This window comes from Chiloscyllium plagiosum, chromosome 18 (genome assembly GCF_004010195.1).
Source record: "Chiloscyllium plagiosum isolate BGI_BamShark_2017 chromosome 18, ASM401019v2, whole genome shotgun sequence".
Lineage (NCBI taxonomy): Eukaryota > Metazoa > Chordata > Chondrichthyes > Orectolobiformes > Hemiscylliidae > Chiloscyllium > Chiloscyllium plagiosum.
The window spans coordinates 67,844,931-67,858,271 of NC_057727.1; the positions used below are offsets into that span (position 1 = coordinate 67,844,931).

The window sequence follows — 13,341 nt, forward strand, 5'->3', positions numbered from 1 at the left end:
CTGGAGGGGTGGGGGATACAATGACAGTTATTAAACACGTTAAATGACCAAGCCCAGCCCGAAGCTAAATCCCTCCACAATCACCTGATGAAGGAGCGTCGCTCCGAAAGCTAGTGTGCTTCCAATTAAACCTGTTGGGCTATGACCTGGTGTTGTGTGACTTTTAACTCTGCCCACCCCCTGACTACAGACAGGGTCGTTGTTTCTTTTTCGTTCCCCGCTCAGAAAGAAAGTGCAGGCGGTAACACTGCGCCGTGAAACTTGACCCAGAACTCACCAAAACGATGCCACATCCCCGGCGCTAGAGTGTCCATTACCAAATAAAACTCTTCCATCGTCTGGGCATGGATGTCTAACACGAAGTACGGCGGACTCATTGTTAGGTGTGAAATAGCCGGTCGGCTCTCTGTCCTCTCTCTCTCTCTCCTCTCTCTCTTGAGGCTGACAGCTATGTTAGACACAGCGGAAAACTTTCGATCTTTTTTTTTCCTCCCCGCTTTGCGTCACACGGAGGAAATGGGGAAGTTGAGAATTGAGCTCACGAACTGGGCTCGGGAGGATTCCGAAGCGCCTGGTTACTGACTCTCTCCTAACACCTTCATTTCCATCCTCCGAGGCGAGGGTACCACCGTCTCTGGAACATGACATCACTAGGTTGTTTGGTTTCCAACACCACTCTAATCTGGTTCCCAGCATCTGCAGTCATTGTTTTTTACCTGGTATTCACACGGTGGCTTAAACAAAATGACTACACACACACACACACACACAAGGCGGAGTGACTTACTCGTCATGGGTTTCATGAGGGACAAGGCTGTGACACCCCTGGTAGGTTTAAGGGACCTACTGACCCACAAATGGGTGTTTTTTTTTCTTCTTCCCCCCCGAGATAAAGGTAGCTTTCAATCGTTTGTAGGAACAAATAGAGTCATAGAGATGTACAGCAGGGAAACAGACCCTTCGGTCCAACCCGTCCATGCAGACCAGATATCCCAACCCAATCTAGTCCCACCTGCCAGCGCCCAGCCCATATCCCTCCAAACCCTTCCTATTCAGATGCTGGAATCTATACTGAGAACAACAAATGCTGGAGATGACAGCAGGTCAGAAAGCATCCATGGAAAGACAGCAAGCTAACGTTTCAAGTCAAGATGACACTTTTCATTTGACTACATTCCATCATGTTCTGGAGAAGAGTCACTGAACTGGAAGCACTAACTTGGCTTTTTTCCCCCCTCTCTCACACTCAATACAGATGCTGCCAGACCTGCTGAGTTTCTGCAGCAATTTCTGTTTCATCGTCGACACATTAATTCCAGTCTCCATTAGAGACAGTGCCCCTGGTTGAAGTAGTTGTTATATGCAGGTGCTGACAGGTGGGACTAGATTGGGTTGGGATATCTGGTCGGCATGGACAGGTTGGACCAAAAGGTCTGTATCCATGCTGTACATCTCTATGACTCTAAGAGAGTGTAGGTAATGTTCTCTCAACCAATCCAAACCACTTCAATTCATCCCTAGATTAAAACAAGAGGGAGCAGTTTTGAATGACATCCAGTTTAAATTTGTCCCTCCACAGGGAGCGAAGGAGTTCTACATCATTTGGGAAAACTCTTCTATTCACTTTGTTGATTACAGCATTTCAGAAATATGCCCTTGACAGGCCAGTCCTGGGCTGTTGCCAACCAAGTGGGATTTTTGGAAAAAAAAATCACTGATAATCTGAACAATCACCATATGTCTCAACCCAGGTTTCCTGGTTCAGGGATAGCAACACTACCACTGTGGCATAAGATTACTGTGGCCAAGATGGAGTCTGTAAGCAAAAACATACAGCTATACAAGGTTATCTGATCATTCAGCTCTGGCTGTTGTGGAAACGTAGAGCAAATAGGGACTGTTAACTGCAGAAGTTGAAGGTGTTGTTTTCAGACCTGCTCCAAAGCCATTTTGTTTCTAGACTATATCCCTCTGCCTGGCAATAATCTGAGATTAAACCAAGTTAAAAATCACACAACACCAAGTTATAGTCCAACAGGTTTAATTGGAAGCACACTAGCTTTCGGAGCGTCACTCCTTCATCAGGTAATTGTCAATCACCTGATGAAGGAGCAGCGCTCCGAAAGCTAGTGTGTTTCCAATTAAACCTGTTGGACTCTAACCTGGTGTTGTGTGATTTTTAACTTTGTACACCCCAGTCCAACACCGGCATCTCCAAATCAAGATTAAACCAGACGGCAACTTTGGTGTCACCTTGATCCTGAGCTCACAACTTCACTGAGATACCAATTTCTACCTCTATAACATTACCTGACTTTATTCATAGTTCAATGCATCTGCTCAAAGCCTTTGTTACCTCTAGCCTCAACTATTGTGGTATAAATGGTCACTTAGTAATACAGGACTACCAATTTAAGGGGTGGGGGGGGAAGAACCAAAATTTATACTGTGTGAGAAGAGAGTGCTGATTGATAGTCACACAGATTCTACTTGGTAGATTCTACATTGCCACACACAGTGCATCAGCTAATGATGATTGACAGTTAACTACCAGACTTTGTTCAAATTTTAAATGAAGCAGGTTAACTCTGATTGTTTAAATAATTGCCCTGAGAAGTGAACCAGCAAATGGCTGTCACCTGTTCAGTTCACAAGTGCTGTCAGTTTTGATCCTTAAGAATGCCAGTGTACTTTAGATTATCCTAAAATTGCAATGTCCTTGAGCAATAGATGGAAGCTAGCTATTTTACACTGCTAATATGCAGTAACAACATGAGTACTATTTGCCACTAACAGAATGCTGCCACCAAGCCAAAAATTGTTTTGTTTATAACACATTGTGATATGCGAATTTCAGTGCTGGCATGTTGCCAAGTATGCAGGCTTTACGATAGAAGGACTGGTAGATTATGTCAGATGGTATATCCAATTATGGCATCAGGGACATGGACAAGGTGGATAGAGAGCATCTGTTCCTCCAAGTTGAAGAGTCAATAATGAGGCATGATTTTAAAGTGAAAGTCAGGATGTTTAGAGGGAATTTGAGGAAATTATTTTTCACCCAGAGACCTTCATTATTTACGATTTTTGAGAAGATTTGTAGCTCAGGTTGAGGTTCAGGTTGTAAGTTTGCTTGTTTAGTTGGTAGGTTTGTTCTCAGACATTTCATCACCATGATGCTAGGTAACACCTTCAGGGAGCCTCTGGTGAAGTGTTAGAGTTCAGTCCCGCTTTCTATTGATGTGTCTTGGTCTGTTACGGTAGGTGATATCACTTCTGGTTCTTTTTCTCCGAGGTTGGTAAATGGGGTCCAAATTGATGTGTTTATTGATGGAGTTCTGGTTTGAATGCCACGTCTTCAGGAATTCCCATATGAGTCTCTGTTTAGCCATGCCCTAGGATGGATGTGTTGTCCCAGTCGAAGTGGTGCCCTTTTTCATCTATATGTAGAGATACTCATGATAGTGGGTCATGTCTTTTGGTGGCCAGTTGGTGTTCATGTACCCTGGTGGCTAGTTTTCTGCCTGTCTGTCCGATGTAGTATTTGTTACAATCCTTGCATGGTATTTTGTAAATGGCGTTTGTTTTGCTGGTTGTTGGTATAGGGTCCTTTAGGTTCGTCAGTAGCTGTTTCAGTGTGTTGGTAGGTTTGTGGGCTGCAGTGCCAAGGGATTGGAGTAGTCTGGTAGTCATCTCTAAGATGTCTTTGATATATGGTAGTGTGGCTAGAGTTTCTGGACGCGTTGTTTGAGTTTGTTGGTTAAGAATCAGCGGGCTGTGTTTATTGGGTACCTGTTCTTCCTGAATATGCCGTATAGGTATTTTTCTTCTGCTCATAGTTCCTGGGTGCTGCAGTGTGTTGTGGCCCATTTAAATAATATCCTAATGCAGCTCCGTTTGTGGGTGTTAGGATGATTGCTTCTGTAGTGAAGTATCTGGTCTGTGTGTGTTGATATTTTGTAGGCGCTGGTCTGCAGTTCTCCATTAACTATTTGTTCCACTGTGACATCAAGGCAGGAGAATCTGTTGTTGTTCTTTGCTTTTGTGAAATTTATGCCAGTAAGGATGTTGTTGCTAATGTTGTAGGTTTCCTCTAATTTGGTCTGTTTTGTGATGACAAAAATGTCATTCACGTAGTGGACCTGAAGTTTGCTTTGTTCCATTCTCTGCATTACTGCTTCTGCTAAGAAGCCTGATATTGGTGATCCCATAGGTGTTCCGTTGATTTGTTTGTAGGTCTTGTCATTGAAGGTGAAGTGGGTAGTGAGGCACAGATCTACTAGCGTGATGATGTTGTTCTTGCTGATGGAGTTGGTGCTTTCTAGTATTTATGTCCTTGGTTCATCTAGTAGCGTGGTCAGTATTTCTTTAGCCAGGCTGACGATAATTGATGTGAATAGGGCTGTTACGTTAAGGAGGCCATTATTTTGTCCTCTTCTATCTTGGTGTCTTTGATGATGTTCAGGAATTCTTGGGTGGAGTGGATGAAGTGGCATGAGTCTTCTACTAGGTATTTCAGTTTTCAGTAGAGTTCCTTTGCTACACTGTGTATCGGTGTGCCAGGGAGTGAGACTATGGGTCTGAGGGACTCCTGGTTTGTGTAATTTAGGTGATCCATAGAAGTGGGGTGTGTTGGATCCAACAGGTTTCATTTTTTTGAGATCTGTTTTGTTAATTTGGCCTGAACCATGAAGCTTCTTCAAGAGGCTGTGATACGGTTTTCCAGCTGTGGAGTCAGGTGTATCGCCTCCTGTTGGTAAGTGTCTATATCTGCGAGCAGTGGCTATATTTAATAGCACATCATTGGCTGGAAATCTGCTCCTGGATAGGAAGAGCATAACATCAATACAAGTCTTTTTCTATTGAGCAACTTTATGCTGTTTTCTTGTAGTGTTTTAAAATCACACAACACCAGGTTATAGTCCAACAGGTTTATTTGGAAGCATAGCTTTTGGAGCGCTGCTCCTTCATCAGGTAATTCTGAAGCAGGACCATGAGACACAGAATTTAGAACATAGAACATTACAACGTGGATAGGCCCTTCGACCCTCGATTTTGCGCTGACCCATGGAACCAATCTGAAGCCCATTTATCCTACACCATTCCATTTTCATTCATATGTTTATTCAATGACCATTTAAATGCCCTTAAAGTTGTCAAGTCTACTCCAGTTGCAAGCAATGTGTTCCATGCCCCACCACTCTGAGTAATTTATTGCAAAAGATTACATTGTCATGCAACTGAAATGACATAGTGAATAAACCTAGATTGCTGTTAAGTCTTTCATCTTTTAGAATAAGTTGCAGGTTTCAGTTCTTTAATATGTAAATCCCAGAATTTCTTTTAAGTCGCACTCTCAAGATAACTTAAGGTTTTATAGAAAAAGTGACATCTCAGCTCAGACAATGCATTAAAGGTGTGAGGTTAGAGTCAGTGTGTATCCCCATCTTGAATCAGACTGGTTCTATTTCCAAAGTGCAATTTACAAAATATTACATGCATTGACTGCCTGCAGATTGTGCATTATTTGAGCAAAATAGAATATATCTGCAAATATAATTCTGCAGATACAAATCCACTCCATAGACTTATGTGTGTGTATGTGCAGGAGAGAGAGAGAGTCTATGTGAGTGAGTGTGAGTGCACATGAAAGGGTGTGTGTTTGCATATGTATGTAAGTGTGATGGGGTATAAGCCTGTGAGATGGCACGTGATGGGTATGAGTGTGGGGTGTGTATGTATGAAAGAGACCGTGTGTGTGTGAGAGGGCCTGCATGAAAGTGTGAGTGTATGTGTGAGAAAGAGTGTATAGTGTAGTAGGGTCACTTGTAGTGTTACATGAACCCAAGGTCCTGGTTAAGGCCATCCTCATAGATACTGAACTTGGTTATCAGCCTCTGCTGGGTACTTTGCATTAGATTTCTTACAGTGTGGGAACGGCCCAACAAGTCCACACCGACCCGCCGAAGCGCACCCACCCAGACCCATTCCCCTATGTTTACCCCTGCACCTAACACTACAGGCAATTTAGCATTGCCAATTCACCAGACCTGCACATTTTTGGATTGTGGGAGGAAACCGGAGCACCCGGAGGAAACCCACGCACCACTCTAATCCAGAATCTGGTTTCCAGCATCTGCAATCATTGTTTTTACCCAGTTTGCTCACTCCACACAGTCAATCGCCTGAGGCGGGAATTGAACTCGGGTTTCTGGTGCTGTGAGGCAGCAGTGCTAACCACTGTGCCACCATTGTTGTCTATCCCAAAGTCTGCCTTGGAGGATGGCCACCTGAAGATCCGAGGCTGAGTGTCCCTGACCACTGAAGTGTTACCCAACTGGGAGGGGAACAACCCCTGTCTGGTGATTGGTGCACAGTGTCCATTCATTGTTGTCATCGCATCTCTTGCATTGTGTGGATTAAGCCACTAGATGTCACTACTGTTTTAAAACAGCAGCCATCCTTTTCTCTCACTGATGTCCACAGTCTCATGATAGTAGTGGCCATTAATTGTCCTACCATTGCCAGACCATTCAAGTAGAAAGGGAGAAGAATTCCTGCTTGAGATGCTGCCTGAACTGCTGTGCTTTCCCAGCACCACTCTAATCCAGAATATGGTTTCCAGCATCTGCAATCATTGTGGCTGAAGCGCACCCACCCAGACCCATTCCCCTATGTTTACCCCTGCACTTAACACTACAGGCAATTTAGCATTGCCAATTCACCTAACCTGCTCATTTTTGGATTGTGGGAGGAAACCGGAGCACCCCAAGGAAAACCACGCACTACTCTAATCCAGAATCTGGTATCCAGCATCTGCAGTCATTGTTTTTACCCAGTTTGCTCACTCCACACAGTCAATCGCCTGAGGCGGGAATTGAACTCGGGTCTCTGGCGCTGTGAGGCAGCAGTGCTAACCACTGTGCCACCATTGTTGTCTATCCCAAAGTCTGCCTTGGAGGATGGCCACCTGAAGATCCGAGGCTGAGTGTCCCTGACCACTGAAGTGTTACCCAACTGGGAGGGGAACAACCCCTGTCTGGTGATTGGTGCACAGTGTCCATTCATTGTTGTCATCGCATCTCTTGCATTGTGTGGATTAAGCCACTAGATGTCACTACTGTTTTAAAACAGCAGCCATCCTTTTCTCTCACTGATGTCCACAGTCTCATGATAGTAGTGGCCATTAATTGTCCTACCATTGCCAGACCATTCAAGTAGAAAGGGAGAAGAATTCCTGCTTGAGATGCTGCCTGAACTGCTGTGCTTTCCCAGCACCACTCTAATCCAGAATATGGTTTCCAGCATCTGCAATCATTGTTTTTACCCAGTATGCTCACCACCCAACATGGAAGAAGGAGGCATTATTGGATCCAGTTCTGGGATTGAGGTGGGGCATGGGTCAAGGAGGCATGGGACCATCACTATAGCTACGGACAAAGTCAAGTAACTATCAACAATAAAAATGCCTAATTGAAGGAGGACATTTAAATGGGTTGAGAATAAACCTGTCTGGGCAAGTTGGAAGATTGGAAGGGAAACATATAATGGAACAAAGGGCTTTGTTTGGCTTGGGACAACTGAGATGTATGCCCACAACCAGGCAAGGATATTCGATAAAAGACAGAGCTCCCTGGATGTGGGAGAGATAGAAAATAAGATGATTCAGTATGGTAACACAACCACACTGTTCAGAGGGGACGTGCAAAAAACAGGAAGGCAAAGACAATGTGAAATAAAATGCTGGCAACTAACAGGAAGGGAAATCCATATCTCTCCTCTCTATAAATAAATGAGTAATAAAGGGAATGGGTCAACTAAGGGCCAAACAAGAGGATTGACACTTGGCAGCATGTCTGAGGTATCTTGTGTCTACCTGTATCAAGGGAAACGTTATGGTGAAAGGGAGTTAAATAAGGTAACTTGCTGAGTTTCTCCATCACTTTTTGCTTTTATTTAATACAGGAGAGATTGGTTGGCCTGTAAGTGGTAGAAAACTGGTTGTATTTCCAGTCTATAAGTCAGCAGGACCAAATGGGTTGCATCCAGCGATGCTGAAGGATGTAGGGAGGGAAATACTAGAGGTGCTGGTACTGGCCTTGTACTTCCATTCCTTTCTGGATACGTGAGTGGTGCCAGAGGACTAGAGAATCATACATGTTACACCCTGGTTCAAACAAGGTCTATGAATCCTCTTAGCAACTACAGGTCAGTCACTTGAGAAACATAGAATGTAAGAACAGGAGTAGGCCCTTTGGCCCTTTAAACCTGCTCTGCCATTTTTATAATTATGGCTGATCATCCAATTAAGTATCCTGTTTCCATGTATTTCCTTTGATCCCCTTAGCCCTAAAATCTCCCTCTTGAAAACATCAATGTTTTGGGCCTCAACCACTTTCTGTGGCAAACAATTCCACATGCTCACCATTTTCCAGGTGAAGAAATTTCTCCTCTTCTCCGTCCTAAATGGCCTACTTCATATCTTTAAACTGTGACTCCCGGATCTGGACTTCCCAGTCATTGGAACAACCTTCCTGCATTTCCCCTATCTAGTCCTGTTTGAATTTTACGGGATTACCCATCCCTCTTTCTTCGAAACACCAGTGAATATAGTCCTAACTGATCTTTATAAGTCAGGCCTGTTGTCCCAGGAATCAGTTTGGTAAATCTTTGTTGCACTCTCTCCATAGCCATTACACCCTTCGTCAGATAAGGAGACCAAAACTGCACACAGTACTCCAGTCATGGTCTCACCAAGGTCCTGTCACCTTCATACCAGGAGACCTTTTAGAACATGCTAATCCTGGATTAAAGTAACACTTAGTCAAGTAACACTTAATTAAAGAAAGTTAGCATGGATTGGAAAAAGCAAATCGTCTTTAACAAATTTGATTTGAATTTTCTTTGATCAAGTAACAGGTGATTGATGAGGGTAATGGAATTCCATGTGTGTATGGACTTTCAAATGTACTGAAAATAGTACACCTCATAGATGAACTTAAAGCCAGTAAGATGAAAGGATCAATAATGGTATTGATGTGAAATTCACTGAGTGATAGGAAATAGAGTGGAATGGTTAAACATTGGTTTTGGACTGCTGGAAGACTTATGGTAAGATTACCAGTGCTTGAGGACTAGAACTACTGCTTTCCTTCACATTAATGACTTAGGCCTGAGTAATGTCAAAATTGACAGATTGGCTTGGAAATATTGTGAACTGTGAGGAGGGTAATGAAAGACCTCAAAAGAACATAGACAGGCTGGAGGGATGGGCAGATACACGGCAGATGAAATTTAATATGAATGACTCCATTTTGGCAGGAAGAGTGGCAGCAAGCAATGTAAACTACAGGGTATATTCCTGAAAGAGTCCAGCAACATGGTGAACTAGGAGTACAATCAATGAAGAGGAAAGAACAGGTTCTGATGTGGTTGAAAATAGATACAGAATCATGGGCTTATAAATCAAGGCAGAAAAAGCAAAAGCAAGGGGCAGAATATCTTTTACAGAACACTAATTTGGCCTCAACTGAAGTACTGTGTCCAACTCTGGGCTACACACTGTCGGCAGGATGTGAATTCATTGGGGACAATGCAGAAAAGATTTCTGAGAATGGTCCTCAGTTGAGGGACTTCAGTCATGAGAGATATTGGAGAGGTTGGGGTGGTTCTCTTCAGAGCAGAGTAGAAAGAGAGTAGTTTTGAGAGACGTGTTCAAAACTAAGAGGGGTCCGAGCAGAGAAGGTGGAGAGAAATTGTTCCTGTTGGTGGAAGGGTTACAGTGAATGAGTAAAAAACGAAAGGCTAAATAGGAAAGCATTTTACTCATTGAATCGTTACGATCTGGAAGTTGCTGCCTGAGAGTATGGTTGAAATGTGGCTTTTAGAAGGGAATTGGACAAACACCTGTGGGAGAAAGAAAACTACAATGCTACAATACAAGCATGGTTAATCTTGCAGAGACCGTGTAGGCCTGAATGGCCTCCTATTGTCCTGTGACCATTCTATCATGCATGCGGATAAATAATGGGATTTCTGTCTGTAGTTTTATGTACCTTTAGGTAACTGTGCTTTCCAATCAGCACAAGGCGATTGACCAGCTTTCTCATAAAGGGATGAGGTTGCAGACTTCTTCCAGATCCTCCCGATCAGTGTCCAATAGTTTCAGCAGTGTGGTCAACTGCGACGTGACCTCTTATTTGTTTGTTAAGCGACTGTGTGTTAATGATTTGCTATTCGAGTGCTCGATGACCTTGATTATATTTACACGTAGGCAGTGATCATGTAGCCAACGTTTAATTTGAAGTTGGGATTTTCTGAATAAGAACTGATTGTTAGGGCATGGCTTTTTTTGCGGAATCTCTTGATGGCTCAGTTGAAATACTGGATAACTACCTTGTTTCTCCAAGCTGTCACAAGGATCTTTGCAATCCTGTGCCAAAGCTTCTTTCTGATTTTTCCTGCTTTGCTGCAGGCACCTGGCCTCTAATCCTTACAGATCCTAAGAGCATTCATAGAATCAGGAACACATGACAAACCCTCAGCCAGCCGGCTCACCAGGCAAACCAGCAACAGAAATGACTTTGAGAATGAGGTGATGATTTTGTGTGTGTGTGTGTGTGTGTATATATAACCAAAGCTGTTTGGTTCTGAGTGAAGGGTCGACAGTCAACGACTAAACAGAAAAATTCTTCCAGCAACCACTGATCGTAAAGCCTTTGCGTCACAAATGTGTGAATTCCAAGTGAAGGGCTTAAGTGCTTATAGTACAGGTGACCTCTTTCTCACCTTGCTCCTCGGATGCTGCCTGACCCGCTGTGCTTTTCCAGCACCACACTCTCAACTCTAATCTCCAGCATCTGCTCTCACTTTCGCCTTGCTGTGCTTTGTCCAGCACCATGTTTTATTGACTCTGACTTCTTCAGCACCTGCAGTCCTCACTATCTCCTAGTTTCCCCATAAGCTGCTAGTCAACTAATGCCCTTTTCAATTGTGTTTGTTTGACCAGTATTTTCCCCCCACTTTTGTTCAGGCCTTTCTTGGAATATAAGCAAATTTCATTTGGGAATAAAAGCAAACATATTAACTGATAATGGAGGGTTGAGTTATAGGGAGAGGCTGGATGGGCTGGGACCTTTCTTCACTGGACCGTAGGAGGTTGAGGGGTAACCTTATAGAGGATTATAAAATCATGAGAGGCATAGATACGATGAATGGCAGGTTTGCTATTCACTCAGCACCGCCTTCCTAACCTGCAATCATCTTCCTGACCTCTCCGCCCCCACCCCACTCCGGCCTATCACCCTCACCTTGACCTCCCTCCACCTATCGCATTTCCAAAGCCCCTCCCCCAAGTCCCTCCTCCCTACCTTTTATCTTAGCCTGCTGGACACACTTTCCTCATTCCTGAAGAAGGGCTTATGCCCGAAACGTCGATTCTCCTGTTCCTTGGATGCTGCCTGACCTGCTGCGCTTTTCCAGCAACACATTTTCAGCTCTAGATACGATGAATGGCAGGTTTCTTTTGTTTAGGGTGGGGAAGTTCAAACTAGGTAGCATTTTTTTAAGGGGAAAGGAGATAGATTTAAAAAAGACAAGGGGCAACTTTTTTTACAGACAAAGTGGTTTGTGTGTGGAATGACCTTACAGGGCAAGTGGTGGATGTGGGTACAGTTACCACATTTAAAACATTTTTGGATAATTTTATGAATAAGCAAGGTTTGGAGGGTTATGGGCCAAGTGCAGGCAGATAGAACTAGTTTAATTTGGTATTATGGTCAGTATGGACTGAAGGGTCTGTTTCCGTGTGGTATGATGCTATGACTTGAGTGTATTTTGAGCTAAGGCTTTCAACATTTTTAACTCTCCTTCACCAACACCACTCCACATTCAGTAGTCCCTTTTAATTGTCATTATTCTATTAAATTTCACTAAGGAGCAATTTTTAAGCCCCACAACTGATATTCCACCTGCACCTACCCAATTCTACACGGAGTTGTGCCTTATTGGCAGTAAAGAGGTTGGTGCAAGAATGGACCAGAAAATTCACTCCACACTCCTGCCAACGTTTCACAATGGACTGTCATGGGAAGGGGTACTCCATTCAGGCTTCCCATGTGGAGAAGAAAAAGGGAACATGCCAATGCAGTTAGAGTATAATGTAATTTCAAATCTATTATTCAGCACACTCCGAATACATCAATCATATCTATTCAGAATCAGTCACCAACACCACATACTCAATACATTTAATTTGATATAAAATGACAAAATAGAGAAAGTTTCATAGCCACTGTGTTTTGTTGCCAGCTTTTCATCACATGTTGCTGAAAAAGAATTGTGAGAAAAAAAATCTTAGGAATTTTTGAACTCAGCCATAAAGGTGTTCTCAAATTCTGTCCTCAGTCTATGAAAGCAGCCCATTCAACCCATCAAGTCCACAATGAATCTCCGAAGAGCATCCCACACAGACACACCCTGTAACTCTGCATTTCCCATGACAAAGCCCCCTAAGCCTGCACATCCCTGGACACTATGGGCAGTTTAGCATGGTCATTCCACCTAACCTGCTCATCTTTGGACTGTGGGAAGATACTGGAGCATTTGGAGGAATCCCATGCGGGCAAAGGGAGAATGTGCGAACTCCACACAGAGAGCTGCGCGAGGGTGGAATCAAACCCAGATCCTTGGGTCTGTGAGGCAGCAGTGCTAACTACTGAGCCACCACTATATCTTATCTGGAACAAGCAAAGTAATCACAAAATTTCCATAACTGTGGTTCAAAAGAGAGGATGAATCAGCCAATGTTTTGCTGTAGCTAACTATCCACTGGATTATACCACAAGAAATGAGAGGTAGATGTCAGGAGGATGGAATTGAAGAGATTCCTGATGTGGCAAAGTAACTATTCCGTATTAGGTTTACACATTAAGAATGGCTTTGGTGAGGTGGTGGAGGGCTGGTGGGACGCACACCTGTGACTTTCAGTCAATAGTGGCTTCAGGGTAAGAAAATAAGCTGGATGGAAAGTAAAGGAAAGGACACAACAGGTTTCCTGAACAGTCACCTTGCATTGGGCTTGTATTTTACCTTTCAATCCCCTTGGGGTTAGCTCTATTACACAGGAGTTACAGAAGGTTAAGCAGAATCTATTTATTTAATATACTGTGATAGGCTTTACTCCAAGACAAAATATCAAGATACAGATAAGATTAGAACATCTACTAACTATTTACTAAACCATAATATCTTTGAAGTAAGAACTCCAACCTTAAACTGTAAGCCAGCAGTTATTTTACATGGAATGTACCCTTAACTGAATTATTTTAATACTAGATAGCA

At 43.3% G+C, this 13,341-nt stretch overlaps 1 protein-coding gene across 2 annotated transcripts in view; it reads right to left on the minus strand.

The window, feature by feature from the left end:
• The window catches only part of LOC122559162 (interleukin-1 receptor-associated kinase-like 2), a 48,595-nt gene extending 47,855 nt beyond the window's left edge, over nucleotides 1-740 (minus strand). The window contains exon 1 of one of the 2 annotated variants that reach the window (XM_043708533.1): nucleotides 278-740. In XM_043708533.1, the coding sequence (XP_043564468.1) occupies nucleotides 278-377 (100 nt within the window). In that variant the 5' untranslated portion in view covers nucleotides 378-740. The remainder of the gene's footprint in view (nucleotides 1-277) is intronic. The other variant, XM_043708532.1, reaches the window with a different exon arrangement.
• Nucleotides 741-13,341: the final 12,601 nt, after the last annotated feature.